This window comes from Erigeron canadensis, chromosome 1 (assembly GCF_010389155.1).
Source record: "Erigeron canadensis isolate Cc75 chromosome 1, C_canadensis_v1, whole genome shotgun sequence".
NCBI lineage: Eukaryota > Viridiplantae > Streptophyta > Magnoliopsida > Asterales > Asteraceae > Erigeron > Erigeron canadensis.
Window position 1 is genome coordinate 56,813,437 of NC_057761.1, and position 16,676 is coordinate 56,830,112.

The window sequence follows — 16,676 nt, forward strand, 5'->3', positions numbered from 1 at the left end:
TCGAGTTGCATATATGATAAATTAACACCGGCCACTTGTAGTACATCAACTTTATATTATGATAAATTAAGCAGGATGTCCAGCTTTGGAAATTGCCGTGTACGTATGTTATCCTTTCTCAGCTAAACAATAAAAAGGAGGTGGAGTATGCGCGCACCAAATATGGTTGCTTACATGTGGGATCCAATTAGCATTTTTGCAATGGAACCTATATATAAACATGAGATATATATATATACGCTGTACCTGTACGCATCAGGCTTAATTAATTAAAGGTGGCAATGTGGAGAGAAGCTTTACAAGGATTAACTAAAGGTGTCACATGTAGTGAAGCTTTTTCTTGTAACATGCATTAGGGGGGGGCGGAATGGGGATGAATGAATTTACGATACTCCTCAAATTCCATCAATAAAATCCTTATAACTCAATTTAACTTTATAACTCTCCCAATTTTTTTACTGACGGCCGATAAATTCTCAATCCTCCCAAATTATTTTTTTTTTAATTTTTTTTTAACTTAAACAATTTAACAATAATACATAACATTTTATTTAATATTAAAAAAACATAACATTACATAAACTTTTAAAAAGAAAAATACGATGCAACATTTTTTAAAAAACTAAATAAACTACATAATACTAAATCAAATCCTCGATTGGTGGTGGTTGAGCTGCTGGGTCATCGAGGTATGCCAAATCCAACGTCGATACATGCTCCGTTAAATCATACCGAAGACGATGATGGACGTTTTCGTCATGTAATTCCCGTAGAACTCTAGGATCGTAAGCTGCAGGAACCAGTGAATCCATTATATGAACCGGTGAGATAGCCCTCCCGTCGTCCTTTATGATCATGTTATGCAATACACAACATGTTTCGACGACTTTCCCTATTTTCTCCTTATCCATAATCCGGATTGGACGTTCCAAAATCTTCCATTTTCCCTTAAGCACCCCAAAAGCCCGTTCCACATCTTTTCTCGCCGCCTCCTGCACTCGCTTGAATTTCACTTCCTTTGGATCAACTGGATGCGGATACGCTTTTACAAACGTAGACCACTTAGGATATATTCCATCAGTAAGCAAATACCTACGTCAGTACAAGCGGCCTCGTAAAGTGAATGACGTGTTCGGAGCCGTTCCATTTCTAGTAGTATCATACAACGGCGACCGATTCAACACATTAATGTCGTTGTTTGATCCAGGAGGACAAAAAAAAAGAATGCCAAATCCATAAATCTTGTGACGCAACAGCTTCAATCATGATAGTCGGCACTTTGTGATCCCCTCGCGTGTATTGCCCTTTCTCGCCCCTAGGACAATTCCTCCATACAACATGCGTACAATCAAGGCTACCGAGCATACCTGGCAGATGGTGTCGCGCCTCATGCGCATTGTACAGCAAGGCGACGTCGTGGGATGTCGGCCTGCGCAAATACTCCCTCTTGTACAAATGAATGACCGCGTCACAAAAATACTCGAGACATTCCCGACTTGTTCTTTCGGCCATACATAGATAATCATCATAGTTGTCTGCCGGTTCACCCGTTGAAAGTAGTTTAATTGCCGACGTGCATTTTTGAATCGGCGAGAAACTCTTTCTTCCCCTCGCATCTACTCCATCTCGAAAATACTGGAAAGTAGCTTCAATGTCGGCAACAATCTTCAAAAAAAAACATTAGCTCATACGGTAGCGATGGCGAAACCAACACTCCCCAAACTTTGGGTTTTCACCGAAGTAGTCGCGCATGAGTTTGCTATGCGCGACGTCTCTCTCGCGATCGATATAGGTTCGGCTTTCACGAGAGCTTCCCGAGTCTTCAAGTTCTTCTATTTCTTTGATCGCGTTTTGAAAAAAATCAAACTTACTACCGGTAGATAATTGGGGAAACGGAGGGGGAATGATAAGTTCATCGGAAAAACTTGAAGACATTTTTTTGGTGAAAAGGTTTTGGGTTTGAAGAAATATATGTTTTTGGTAAAAAGGTTTTGTTAGATTTGTGATAGATGTATATGTATATATAGATAAAATATGGAAAAGGGTTTTTTTTTTTTTTTATATGCCAAACGGCTACTTTGACCCACCTGGACCCCACCTCCCCCGCTCCTTCTTTCTCTCTCCATTTATCACCAACGGCAATATATTATACCCGTTGCCCATGCCGTTCATCTATAAATTCAGTGGTGGCCGCGGTATTACTGCCGGTATGGGGGTGATACCGCCGGTTTCGACACCCCATCCGTCCCCCCTTATACTTCATAAGTTGGATTGAATTACATCTATATAATAGTTTAGATCAAATTATATATACATGAAATTAAGGTGGCACATGATTATGTACGTACTAGGATTTTAACTCCGAACTTAATTCTTAGTTATAAGCGGCTACATATCAAATGATATGTCGAGCCAAATTAAGATCGATCTTACTTTTACATGTTCAATTTTGGTGGTCATTAAAACATACTAGTATAAGCTATAACAATAAAGTCGAAACTAAGAATTTATATACTCCGTATAAGTTTATTTTGTGTACCACCTCAAATTTATGGTGCACGGAAACTTTGAAGTCAGATACCCCCTCCGTCCCAATTTAAATGTTACGTTGACTAACTTTGACCGTAAATAATTTTGTTTGTGTCATGTAACACTTGATATAAAATCTATGAATGGATTGAGTTTTTAATGTACTTTTCGTTCATATAAATTTCATCAACTACTATATAGTTCAAACAAAGTTATTTACGGTCAAAGTTAATCAACGTGACATTTAAATTGGGACGGGGGGAGTATTAAACAATAATCCTCAAACCGAGCCCAAAAATAATTATCGAGAGAATAAAATTACTTAAACACTATCTTATGAGGTCTCATGTACCCATTTACCTAAAATTGAAATGGAAGTTTGTTGTAAACATGGTTAGCATTTGCTTACAAGTGCTTATATACAAAAATACAAATATTTAACTTGGAACTATTGTTTTGGATGAAGTGGGAATTAAAAGAGTAAAAAATATGGGAAAAAGAGGGGTGAAAGGTGGAAGATGGGAAACAGTTGTTGGAGTACGTAGAAAAGGTTGACTTGGTTTGATGCTGTCAGCCACTATCACACACCCACACACTACGTACTGATTCTTGTAAGATTGGACTTACTTTGGACCACATTACTCTTTTGACAATGACCAAACCTCTCTTTCTCTTTCATGATCAACAATATTGGTGGTGCGGTCTCACATGACTTGTGAATTCATTCTCGATCATTATGCATTATTACCATAATCATATATACCTCCATACAAATCGGAACCATTTACATGTGATAATAATAATGTTTCATCATCCCTACTTTTTTTTTGTTGTTGGAATGGAAATTAATTTTGTGGGAATGGAATTCTCATCCCTACTACGGAGTAATTATGTTATTCGATGCTAACAAGATAATGTTTCTTAAAGTTAATTCATATAACTTTAAGTTTTGATTTTAAAAAATGAGTTGTTTACTTGTTTTCAATATATGGTAAGAAACTTTATGATATCCAATGAGTAGACCGAAAAATTGTGACATCCGTCATCAAACCAGTAATTTATTATAGTTTCTAATTTGTGATCCTAATTTCTTGACTAGTTAATGTGCCTACATAGTATAACAAGCGTGTAGATGTTGTGATCATTCCAATATGTGACTTTTATTACTTGGATTTCAATAAGTTTAGGATTTAGACATTTGATCTTTGTAAAACATAAATGACTATAACTGTTCCCGTAATATTTAGACGCGTAATTGTTAGTCATATTCATTTCTTAATAGCAATACTACTCGTTGGCTATTTAGAGTTATAATCTAACAAGTTGGGCCATGACATTGTATAAGTCACAGTTAAGATTAACTAAAAGCCTATAACACTTTACTACTAAAAAAAAATTTTAAAAAAATAATGTATCTACCTGTTGGTCTTAGTTCGGTCAAAGGGATGTCCATCCCATCCAAATCCTAAATAATTCTATATAATGATAGTAGTAACTATATATAAAAAACATGGAAGGCAAGTAACCTACTTATTAAACAACAACAACAAATTTCCCAAATCCTTAGCTTGTAATTTACGGATAGAGGAATTAAAATCCTACTATAACTCTTGCTAAATTATACACTAATAAATCCTAATTATAAACTATATCAAAGACTTATCTATGAATATAACTAATCACCATAACAAATTATAACCCTTCTTGTTTCTTTTTCTTCTCCTGCGTCGAACACATACAACACCACACAAGAGCATATTAAAATCCTCATCAAGCCAAGTTTTATAAACATTATGTCAAAGCAAATTTTGGTACTTTAAGGAGTGATCATCAACTTTGGTGGTAAAATTCTTAATCTTTATCTTTTATTAAATTATATATATATTTATATATAATATTTGTAATCTATTTGATGAGTGTATACGTATGGCCAAATTTCAAAAGATAATGTAAGATTTTTATAAATTAAAAGTATGATTAATAACTAAATAAATTATGGAATCCATAGAGTATGGTAAAAGCCATATTGTTATAAAGTTGCATGTTGTCATGAACTTCAATGTTTGACAAATCGTAAAGGCAATCTGGAAAGTTATATAAATATAAACATATATTAACGACCGATATATATAAGTCTTTGTGGAGTTTGAAAGTCTAGATAATTGTTTTGAGTAGGGATGAGCTTCAAAAAGGGTGTGTGGAAGTGTTTCAGAATCTAGATAGATTCGGTTTGTTAACTTTGAAAGGTCGTATCTTGGCCATGGAAAATGGTTAAGTCACGTTTTTTGTGTCTAAAATTAAATTCAGGAAGTGTACTTTCTGGTGGAATTGGTTTTGTGTAAAAATATGAAGTTTAAGGTTGTCAAACGAATTTTATAACAAAACTGCGCAAAGCTGAGTCTTCCGAACAAATTTAGGTCGACTTCAAATAGTCATATCTTGGTCGATTTTATGAACTGGAAGATTATTTTTTTTCCAGAAACATTTTAAGATGTTAAGAGTGTACAGTAAAAATTTGGATTTTTTTGAAGCTTCAAAGACCCTTAACTTTTATAAAAATTTTCTGCGCGCAAACAGTGAATTTTCTGACTAGTATGTGATTATGGAATTTTTAAAAATAGTTAACGTGCGAAATAAATTAATTAAAAATTCATGTAAGTGTATAACACTTTAAGGTTACAGTGGTTAAGATTTGAAAGCTTGAATTATTCATTTCGTCCTAATAAAAAATAGATAAAGTTACCAAAAATTTCAGTGAATATGAACTTGTAGAAACCAATGGTATATCATTAAAACAATTACACTATATTAAGTTATGTGACTTGTAACTTAATAATATATGACAAATCAGTTGGGAATATTTTCAAAGTAGCCACACACACATATATATATATATATATATATATCATCAAATACGGGTTACAATGGACGGTTCTTGACCATGTCCATAATTGTAACTTGTTTATATATACGTTGTGTAGATTCTAGCGACCTTGTTGGACTTTGCACAACTGCTTGCTGATTGAGGTGAGTTTCGTGGCCCCTTTTTATTTTATTTATTTGGGGGAAATGATGCTCAAACACTTTTCATTTCTTTCTAGTTGTGCCAAAACTTGTTGCTTTCTTGGACAAATACGTGTAATTATGAAATGTGTATGCTAGCTTGTTTGTGTGATTCTATGATGCATAGATGTCTTTGATATCTATTGAAGACTATTTGAAATCTATCGACCAACTATATACTCCAACTGGTAGTGTTGGTATTACAGTGTGTGATTGAGTTGTTGACAGGAGTGATGGGATTGTGTTGTTGGATAACTATGATGGCATTGATCAGTATTGGATTGCATACAGGCTGCTACATGTTTATATTTACACTATTGTCCAACCTCATATATCATGCACAACAAATTCATTTGTATTCCTTTAAACCTACGAATCACCAACATTATGTTGACATTTTCGAGCATTCATTTTCAGGTAATAACAATGCTTAAGGAGACTGAGTATAGGACTTTAGGAAGACTAGTAAAGAGATCCTTCATGGACTCCTAGATTGCATTTGAACATTCAATACTATTTGCCACTTCTTTTGCTATTTGAGCGTGTTGCCTAGACTTATCCCGCTTGTTTGAATCACATTTATTTGGATTTCATTTAGTATAACTCTATTATAAATTCCATGTGCTATGTTATTTCTTTTTGTCATATCCTACGATTCCGCTTAAGGTGGGGTGTGACAAAAATTAAGTTCTGATGACAAAGTTAATGTTACTTGTAACATTGTAGTCAAACTTTATTTAAAAAACATAAAGAAAAAGGGTTAAAAAAAAAGCTTATCATCAACCCAAAAGCTTTTTTAAAGAATTTTCACCTGTAATCCTGTATTATTATAAGTTAAAAATACTTGTCACGACAAGTGTCGTAAATTTTTTCCCTTAAACAACGGTATAACTAATTTTTCCAACTTAGAGCATCCACAATAGTAAAAAAACTATAAACTTTTTTGTTCATCACACCATTATTAAAACAATATAATTTTCAAAATCTCTTTCCATCCACTTTCTTTGATTACATTGATTGTGTAAAAAAATCACTTTTGCTTCAATAAGTTGAAAAATATCAACCCCAGTGATAAAAATCTTTTCAATAACTTTTTTATATAAAAAAAAATCATTTATCAACCTACCATTGTGGATGCCATTATAGGCTTTTAGATCAACTCATATAATCACTAGTATCTTATAAGAAATAATTGATATGCCTAAAAATCTAAGATAGATATGTGACATGATTAAATGTATAGATTAAGAAAGAAAATGAGTGTTATACATGTGTCATTTTTGAATGTAGACATGTGTTTTGGCATATTTTTAAACATATATATATATATATATATATATATATATATATTACCCGTATTTTATACATTCTAGCTACTTGCATATGAGCACGAGATGGTGTCTCGGCATCAACATTGCATTTGATGTCGTTCGGCAACACAGTACGGCGTGCTGGGTTGTTCGACATTGACATCATTATTGTAAAGCGGATTGAAGTATTTATTTTTCTTCTTTACACACATGAAAACAATATTCATAAACAAAGATGTGTTTTTGGTTGCCCTGATCGTCTTGCAATAACAATATCACTATAACAAAAATGTCATTTATTCACACTTGCTTTAAACAAGTGTGAAAAAACTAGAATAATAAACATTGTTTAATATTTCATAAATATTAAATTTTAACGTCATAGCACTGATCGATATTTCATTTTGATTCTTTCTTATACTTGATGCTTAACTCATATGCGAGTTTATATATGAGTAATAAGTGAAAATGATATATATTTAGCCAGGGCCGTCTCCGAAGATTTATGGGTCTTGGGCCGAGAGAAAAAAAAGGGCTCATCGGCTAAGCGCAACAAATATTATATATATATATCAAGATAGAAAGTTTACATTATATGAGCTAAACGTTATATCAATAAACATAATAAAAAAGTTATTCTTAAAGAAACTAAAAAAAAAAAAAAAAAATCATATTAATGAATTAACATACTACAAATAATAAACAAGAAGATAAACATGGATAAAGTTTGCAATTAGTTTTTATCTACACAAAACAATAGAAAGAGTTATAAAAAAATCATCACCTGCAAAATAAATGAAAGGTGGGGATAATTGACAAATTGAAATTGTGTAAACTTTAACTGCATCGCTTAGATTTCGAAGAAGCAGACAAGTGATAATCCCTTCTTATTTTCCTTTATAATCCGCATATAAGTTTTAATTTTATATAATATAACAATAAAAAATAAAAAATCGGGCCCCTAAAAAATCGGATCTCGGCCCGTCGTCCACTTTGCCCACCCTTTACACCGCCCCTGTATTTAGCTAGGATAATGATATATAAATCTAATAAGATTAGGAAAAAGACTTGTGAAACAATCAAATGATAAGATTAGGAAAAAGACTTAATGGAATTTATGAGTCAAATTTTTAAAAATTTAAATTATTTTTTAAGCATATGAATTAAGTTAATGGATGATTTTGCATTTAGTTATTAACCTCGTAAGATATGACCTTGTTGGTAGATATTATTATTAAATCATTGTTATTTCCTTATAATATACATGAACGTACACCTCGTTTAGAGTCAACCTGAGTCAAAACGTACATCAGTGCGTTGTCATATTGCATGTATATATATGTTTTAAATCTTTCGCTATATATCGGGCCTTCCCCACTTCCAACTCCCAACAACATATATACATAGCATTTTACAATTTACACATACGCACACTCTCTCTCACACATACACACACACACAACACTACCAAAGGAGCTGAGAGAGAGACAATGAAGCACAACTTCCGTTGTGGTGTTCCTTTGATGATCTTCATTCTCTTTCTTATTGCCATCTCACCTACACACACATCTGCCCGTTTCATCAAGCACACCAAACAAGGTACTAATTTTACACACATATGTACACTCAAAGTTTATCTTTTCACTAACTAATTATATCTTCATATAACATTAATCTAAAGTAGTATTGCTTTTCTTCCACCTTTTTGTCATGAAATTATAGGTGAAAAGATGGTGGAACTTGATGAATCTATCAACAACAATGAAGAATCTTCTGTTGATTTAGAGGCCATCAACTCATTCAATGTAAATATACTTTTTTTTTTTTTTTTTTGAAGTATTACTATTTGATTAATTAAGCCTTCTTATCACAACAATACCCAATCCTGGGCGATAGGTAGTGTGATGTATACAGTCATATATGTCGATCTCTACCTCCGGAGATGATGCAAATATATTAATTGATTAACTATTTGGGGATTAATATAATATAATATTTGATGACGTACTATACACAGGAGATGATGGGCATGGAGGAGTGTGGAAATGGAGATGAAGAGTGTTTAAACAGGAGACTTCTCGCAGAAGCTCACTTGGACTATATTTACACTCAGCAGCATAAACATTAATGAAATAAGTTTGATCTCTTATTGATTAAATTTATGGCCTTTTCTTTCTTTCTCAATGTAGCATACATATATGTTCTAAAGTACTCGTAGTAGTGACTTGCATCTACTCCAAATGAAAAAAAAAAAAAAAAATCCTAATTAGCTACTAGATACACTACCAAACCAACGATTTCTGGGTGTACGTGTACTTCTAACTCTATGAATAGTAATAGAAATAATAATTGTGTGTAGTACTTGAAAATAGTCTATCTATATGCGGGGTCATTCAAGTTCAAACTTGTCTCAAGGTAGTTCAAGTCAAACATTTATATAGTAGAAGTAGATTAATTAGTAGTATCATTAATTAGTATTATAGATGAATAAATGTTTGAAAGTACGTGTATACGTACAACCTAGTCGAAAAATATGCATCAAATTAACTTAAAAATCTTAAGTATATATTCATTTTCAATATTGTTATAGTCTGCATCTAGTAGTAGTACTTTTATAGATGAAAGCATAGACAAAGATATCGTTTCATACATGTACTACTAATATTTAAAAGTTAGATATACATTTAAATAATTGAATATATACGATAGACTTTACATTAAAAATAAATACATTTTCAATCACTTATATAACCCTATATATGTTAGTGTATATGTTTGCATAAACATCCAATTCTTATATATTATTTGATTATATCAGCTCAAGGAGAGGATTGATTATATTTTAGCATTACTTGATTATGTTCTACTAGAATTATCATTCCTTAAGCCAAATCACTCGAGTTTCTTTTTTGAAGGCTTGGCGAACTGATGAACAGAACCCGAGCTAATTTACATAAATATGATCAAATGAAAGTTGACATACTTTGTGAAATTGTGTATAAATTATTCATAAGCAAACAAGGAAGCTCTTTATTTTCATCGATCTCTTTTTGGGTACGTCTAACCTTTTTTTTTGTTATGATCTAAGGCCGGTTCTTATAATAGAAGGAGTCCTTAGGAGTCCTGACTGCCACGTCAACAACAGGACTCTCCTTAGGACTCTCCCTGCCTATAATGACAAGCTTTTTTAGATCTTGGTCCCACCTCTTTACTTTCTTCCTCTCTCTTTCTCTCTCTGTTGCATTTTGGTCCCACTCTTGTGCGTCCTTCGTAGTCCTCGTGAGGACTCTCGGCTGAAGACTCTCATTTTGGATGCTCCGTGACAATAGCGTTTTGCGTCCTAGTCTTCAAGGACTCCCCTGGGACTCCCTTATAAGAACCGGCCTAACTTAAGAGACTAAATAACCGAGAAATATGACCCAAACTAGACTGAGATACTTAATGTTCATATATACAGAGTTTAAATGCATTGAGGCACTTATTAGACATTTAGACAGTTGGAGAGTAGCAATTCTCAGTGAATTGAAGTTGACCAAATTCGAACATTAATTGTTGTCATGGTTGCAAATTTAGAAGATTGCAGTTACCATCAATTTCTCAACTAGAAACCACAATACCACATCATATGTTATCTAGAGTTTTAAGAAATCAAAATCATCATATAGTCTTATGGAAAATGTTAACGTTGTATTTAATATGAGAAAAAAAAAATTAGATAGTGATTCTTTAAAGTTATGGGAAGTGATATATCTATAACTACGTTTAGTCATCTACAATAATACAATCATTATATAGTTGTATACTGTGCAGTAAAATATATACAACTGCTGTAGATGGCTAAAAAGTGATGTAGATATATCACTCCCTAAAGTTATACAGTAATAATTTTATAGGTAAAGTTAAACAACTCTTACTCTTGAATTGAAAAGGTCAAAATTTAAAAATCAAATATTAATCCAATGGTTGAAATCCTTTCAACTTTACCTATGATATCATTACAACTTTAAAAGATCTTTATCCAAAGAAATTATACCCTTTAATCAAAAGCTTATTCGTTAAATTTTATATTAATTGTACAAATATTTTATGTACCTTAACTACAAACTCTATATAAGAAGTCAAGAAATAAACTCGGATATTTTTGTTTCAAAATAAGCCTTCACATTTTTCTTTTCGATTGTCCAACAACAAATATCTAGCTACTTCCAAAAATAGTATATAAATTTTACCAATTTATCTTTCGTGTATTTCCTTACAGAAACTATTCTAAAAAACAAAGGTAAAATAATAGTTGTGGGCTTTAGTACAGATTACGATGAGAGCCACTCTGAGTCTAGAAAGCACACTGTACGTCAAGATGTATGATAAGAGCATCATACAGAATGGCTATATGTAAGCTACTGAACTAACACTGGTACTTTTTTCCATTTATTATTAGTCAACTTTACGTTTAATTTATAATAGGATTCTAAGTATATATTGGGTCTATGTCCTTAAGCATGTGCAATATGACCAGTGCTTATTTAACAGTAGTTAATAACCGAAAGTGGCTTTTGACCACATATATAGCATGAGCTGAGTCCCACTAGTTTAATTATAGGATTTTAAAGAATGAACGACAAATATTAGGATAAGCAGCATTACCTCTTTATATACCCATCTCAATTATTTCTGAGTAACTCAGTTTCCAGCCCGTTGAGTGTTTTGCCCAAACCCGGATTTGGACATAATACTTTAAGGTTTCAAGTTTGTTTTCTTAGATACCAATCTATTTATTAATGGTTAGTTGTATAAGAATGAGTTAGTGAAACAAAATATACATGTGATCATGTTTAAGATGTTATGTTTTAAGTGAAAACGTAATCAAATGGTCTAGTAATCTAATATATTCTTTATATATAAGCAACCCCATCCAACTAGCTACAAGAGACAACAGTATCATCACCGGATCACTCTAATTGCCATTGGGTTGTTAGCCGGGGGTTTTCACAATGTGGTTTCCTCCGAGGGGGTCTCGGGTTCGAATCGTGACACATGCAAATGTGGTGAGGGGGCCTTAGCAATGTTATATTCCTCTAACATATGGGGAGCAAACCCTTTAAAACATTGTCAGGAGTTGAACCGGCGTGAGCGCATCCACGTGGGTGATGTTAGTCATTTATCCGTTGCTACCTTTAAAAAAAATAATATCACTCTAATTCCCATACTATACACCCAACTATTCCATGATCAAGTTAAAAAATGGACAGACATGTCTAGAAATACAAAATTTTTAAGGGTCACAAAGGTATTCTTGTTTGGTATGAGATGCAAAAAAGACTAACGAAATGAACAACGTTCACATGCAAATTGTTTTATCTGAATAATTACTTGGATAAATCAGAATCATAACACATGTTCTGGCCATACATCTAACTTTTAACTATTTTGGAGACAAAGTAACAATTATCAAGTGGAAATCTGAAAATCTGGTATCCCACCACATAGTGTAATTCTTTCGCAACTGGCTGAAAACTTTTTTATCTAGAGAATCTCTTGCAATTCAGCTAGTTTGTCTGAGTTTTGATACTCTATTCTTTGTTCTATATAATGAACAATTTCGGAAATGTGATGTGTGTAAGACGCCTCTGAGTAGCCTGGAAATTTGACTACATCACCTATGATCCATGTATTGGTACAATTAATTTGTTGGTGATCATAGTTTTAGGCTGCTTTAGCTTCACGTACGTAATTGCATGTGTAGAAGCTCAGCAAGTCAGCAGGTTTAGTCTATAGGCTTATGCAAGTCGTTAGTCATATATCATCAAACAAAATAAGATTGTTACTCATGAGTCATTTAAACTAATTGTTCAACTGAAACCCAAAAGTGTTGGAAACCGAAAGAAGATAGCCATCATCGCATCAAGTACCAAAATATATGGAGGTTGAGGAATTTCGAATTAATGCATAACATGACTCACCCCTCTTGACATTCTAAAAGAAAAAATTAAACCGAATGTCAACATGAAAGTTGAAAAGAGGAAATGGTTATCCCTGAGACCCTGAACACTCAAGGCAAAGGGAATTCCCACTCCACACAACCAATCTCCATGGCCACATCAGAAATGAGAGAAACGAAAAGGGGAGATAGGGGTTCAATGTGAAAGGCAAAAAGGAAACAATATTGTGTTCATGCCAAAGACCTCCAAGTCTTTCCACCACATCAGTGGCCCGGTGTGTAGAGCACACAACATGCCTAATTCCCCCTCCAAGTCTTGGGTTGGTGCTGTCTTTGTATGACAGATGTTCAAATCTTTAGAGAAGTACTGGGTCGGGCAAGAAGTAACAAGAAATCCACAATACTTTACCAGGATAGCATCTGAAATATCCTGCAGAAAATGCATGTTTACATAGTCTCACCAATAGTGAATGTTTTCTAAATGAGCCTTCCAATAGCTACACCAAAGGCACAAGCATGTATACGAGCACCTATGATTCACGTCTTTCCACCACCCTCATTTTATCCGGGCTTAGGGACGATTGACTTCACATAACATTTACAGAGTTAAAACTTGAAATATTAAAACAAAAACCAAGACCGTCCGCTCACAAGAAAAACCAACATACTCCATGCTTCTGTTAAGCAACAACACTCGTGCATAATTTATGCAAAACCAAACAAAAACAAACACCAGTAGCTACTTAGAGAGGGCTGAATTCAAACGCATGTTTCATATTGGGTTGGGAATGGCTACATCTAGCCCAAAACTCAAGCATAGTTAAAATAACGAACCTACTTTCAGCTTCTACAGAGGCACCTCATTCATGTAGGACATTACGCAAAGTTGAACCAAAACAAACTGTTTGCAACACTACCGCATCAGTAAAAAAACCATACCCGAATCTACTTCAGAAAGAGCGACTAATAAGAAACCAAACACTAGCTACCCAAAGGAAGGATGAAGAGCAAGAACCAACAAGCAATATTTATCCTTTAACTAGTTAATCAACACAGGTTCAATCTGGGATTTAAAAAAAAATTTTGCAAAAGAATTATATATATATATATATATATATATATATATATAGTGAACTAAGTAATACACATCTTAAATCACTTAACACATCCTAAATCAGTCATAAATATTTCAAATAGCACTTGGATCATTTTTCATTGCTTGAAGTGTTGATTATTCCATATAATATTGGGATCATCCTAAAACATTATTGATCAAATTCATAGATACTTTCACAATATCAGCTAGTTTATGTTACTACCTAAAATATGCAATAGCCTGAGGAAAACCAACACTAATCACAACATATGTTACTCAAAAAGACATTGAGATTCTAGGTCGCTAATACAAAAACATTTATAAGTTAATCAACCATATGCAAAACAGTAGCAGAACTTCAAAAAAGTGAATAGTTTTTAGAAAGTAGAAAAAACAAAAAATGGGAAAATAAAATCATAAGTTTTGGAAGACCTCTTTGTAGACAACATTTCTAGTCTTGTTGGCTGGCTTGTTATTTTCATCACGGATCAACACCTTCAATCCTTTTTTGCTTTTCACACGTGAAACAGCTACATATAGTTGTCCATGACTAAAAACCGGTTTCTTTAAATATAAACCCACTTGGGATAGTGACTGACCCTGGCTCTTGTGTATAGTCATTGCGAAGCACACGACAACAGGAAACTGTGTTCTCTGGAGTCTGGTCTGGATTCCACTATCCGAAGGTATCAATTTCATTCTAGGGATGTGGACAATATTACCGCTATGGCTCCCTGTTATTACTTTAGCTTCAATATCATGCTCATCCAGCTTCCTAATCTGCATTCTTGTACCATTGCACAACCCATTTGCTTGGTCGATGTTTCGGAGTAACATGACTGGGACTCCAACCTTAAGAGTTAAAATGTGTCTTGGAACACCAGATACTGCATTTGGAATATCTGAAGTGTAGGGTAACTCATCAAAAACATCACAATCATCAGTCGGACATATGCTATCAACACTGTAGTATACCTTTTCCTTCTATCCATTATAGATAATAAGTGATTGTTTATAGAATTAGCCTCTTCATTTGTACGAACCAAAATTGCTCTATCTTGAAAGTACTCTGGATCATCTAGGTGTTCAGAAAGAGAAGGATACTTAGACGAGGATATAGAAGCAATAGGATCACCTTCATCGTCGAGTAGAATGTCTTGTGGAAATTCAATCATTGCCTCTCCATCATTAGGTCCACCCAATTTGCCTTCCCCAATATCCAAAATCCATTTTCCAAATGCTTCAATCTCCTTTTTATCGGCTATGTTTGAGCCAACTTTTAATCTCATGTTAACAGTAAGCCTTAAGACTTGACAGCTATTCCATATGTAAGAGGAATTTAAAGAAGCACTAACAACCTGATTCCTACTTGCTCTAGGGATGACGGGGAGAAGTTGACGAAAATCACCAGCAAAAACAATAACTTTCCCTCCAAATGGTTTTCTTGAAGAGATAATCTTTCTCATGGTTCTATCTACATATTCAAAACAATGTCGGTTCAACATTGGTGCCTCATCCCAAATGATCAATTTCGTTTTCCTTAATAATGCAGCCATGTCACTATCAGGACTAATGTCACAAATCGATTCCTCGGTTAACTTCTTAGGAATGCCAAACCGTGAATGTGCAGTCCTTCCACCATCAAGTAACAATGATGCAATAGCGCTTGATGCAACGTTTATAGCTATCTCACCTTTTGATCGCAATGAAGCAGCTAATGTATTCAATATAAACGTCTTACCGGTTCCTGCATATCCGTAAACAAAGAAAACCCCGCCAGCTTCATTATCCACCGCGCTCATTATGGTTTCATAAACTTTTCTTTGTTCATCTGTTAATGACTTAAATTGGTGGTCATGTTCTTCTTTCAAAGTTATTCTGTCATAATTGAGCTCATCCTGAATAAGAATATTGGTGGATTCACTTGCTTGTTCGTAATTTGGATGAGGCATGTTTGGTATCCTTTTGAGAATTGAACCACCACGGACCATTAATAAGTCTTCAATATACGATAAAGCAATGTTTTTGGCATCCTCTGGTTGTAGTCTTAAACCTAAATTCATAGACGGATATATTACAATGAAAAATATAAATATATTGTGGATATATGATCAAATCTACTGATTTTCATATGGGTGAATTATATTCCTAGCATAAAATTGGTGCTTTGAGGTTTTTTAGAATGATAATATATAATAGAAGCTGTAGTTGTTGGCAATAGACAGATGCTACTTTACGAAATTGCTAAGGCATATAAAACATTCTGTAGCATTTTCTACGTAAATATGTAAACAAGGTCCTATTATTCCAATTATTTGACCCATATATAGTTAATCCCATTCAAATAAAGGCAATTGTATACATTTTTATATATTACGTACAGTTGCTTGACCCACACATTTGTGTTGGTTGTCCTAAGTACTAGCCAAGATGAAACAAACAAAAGAAGAGCTTGGTAGAAGCAGCCTTCTTCTGATTAAAAATGAGAAGTTTGAAATAAATACTACAGTAATAGATTACTACTAGCTGGTTGGTGTATATATATATTATATTATATATACGAAAACTGAAAAATAACAAAGATTAACCTCAATTGAACGATTGATTCGATCGCCGTTTTGAAGACTGTTGTCACCTTGGTAGATTTCTACCACAATCACCATATATCCTCCATTATTACTCTTATTATTATACATATGAAATTTAATAAAGAGATTAGAAAAGAAGATTGAAACCGTGG

General features: G+C 33.5%; 3 protein-coding genes across 3 annotated transcripts; 1 reads left to right on the forward strand and 2 right to left on the reverse strand.

Moving 5' to 3' along the window:
• Nucleotides 1-641: 641 nt before the first annotated feature.
• On the reverse strand, nucleotides 642-2,126 carry LOC122595753. Its single transcript, XM_043768190.1, has 3 exons — nucleotides 2,088-2,126; nucleotides 1,368-1,665; nucleotides 642-1,042 (listed from the first exon to the last, which is right to left on the reverse strand). Exons 1-3 carry the CDS (start codon nucleotides 2,124-2,126, stop codon nucleotides 642-644), a joined length of 738 nt encoding a protein of 245 aa, XP_043624125.1.
• Nucleotides 2,127-8,280: 6,154 nt separating this feature from the next.
• Nucleotides 8,281-9,273, forward strand: LOC122585204 (putative phytosulfokines 6). Its single transcript, XM_043757314.1, has 3 exons — nucleotides 8,281-8,501; nucleotides 8,625-8,707; nucleotides 8,920-9,273. The coding sequence occupies exons 1-3, from the start codon at nucleotides 8,393-8,395 to the stop codon at nucleotides 9,028-9,030; spliced, it is 303 nt and encodes a 100-aa protein (XP_043613249.1). The 5' UTR covers nucleotides 8,281-8,392; the 3' UTR covers nucleotides 9,031-9,273.
• Nucleotides 9,274-14,350: 5,077 nt separating this feature from the next.
• On the reverse strand, nucleotides 14,351-15,999 carry LOC122595764 (ATP-dependent DNA helicase RRM3-like). The gene is made up of 2 exons (XM_043768203.1): nucleotides 14,980-15,999; nucleotides 14,351-14,920 (listed from the first exon to the last, which is right to left on the reverse strand). Exons 1-2 carry the CDS (start codon nucleotides 15,997-15,999, stop codon nucleotides 14,351-14,353), a joined length of 1,590 nt encoding a protein of 529 aa, XP_043624138.1.
• Nucleotides 16,000-16,676: the final 677 nt, after the last annotated feature.

Excerpts from the sequence above, each read along its gene's own strand:
- LOC122595753 (XM_043768190.1), bottom strand. The coding sequence starts at position 2,126 with ATGGAGAGAGAAAGAAGGAGCGGGGGAGGTGGGGTCCAG. Across the intron at positions 1,666-2,087 it reads GCGGGGGAGGTGGGGTCCAG|ATTGTTGCCGACATTGAAGC; the intron begins GTGGGTCAAAGT and ends TTTTTTTTGAAG. Across the intron at positions 1,043-1,367 it reads GGCGCGACACCATCTGCCAG|CGTATCCGCATCCAGTTGAT; the intron begins GTATGCTCGGTA and ends CGTTTGTAAAAG.
- LOC122585204 (XM_043757314.1), top strand. The coding sequence starts at position 8,393 with ATGAAGCACAACTTCCGTTGTGGTGTTCCTTTGATGATCTTCATTCTC. Across the intron at positions 8,502-8,624 it reads CATCAAGCACACCAAACAAG|GTGAAAAGATGGTGGAACTT; the intron begins GTACTAATTTTA and ends ATGAAATTATAG. Across the intron at positions 8,708-8,919 it reads AGGCCATCAACTCATTCAAT|GAGATGATGGGCATGGAGGA; the intron begins GTAAATATACTT and ends TACTATACACAG.
- LOC122595764 (XM_043768203.1), bottom strand. The coding sequence starts at position 15,999 with ATGAATTTAGGTTTAAGACTACAACCAGAGGATGCCAAAAACATTGCT. Across the intron at positions 14,921-14,979 it reads TTCAAGATAGAGCAATTTTG|AAGGAAAAGGTATACTACAG; the intron begins GTTCGTACAAAT and ends TATAATGGATAG.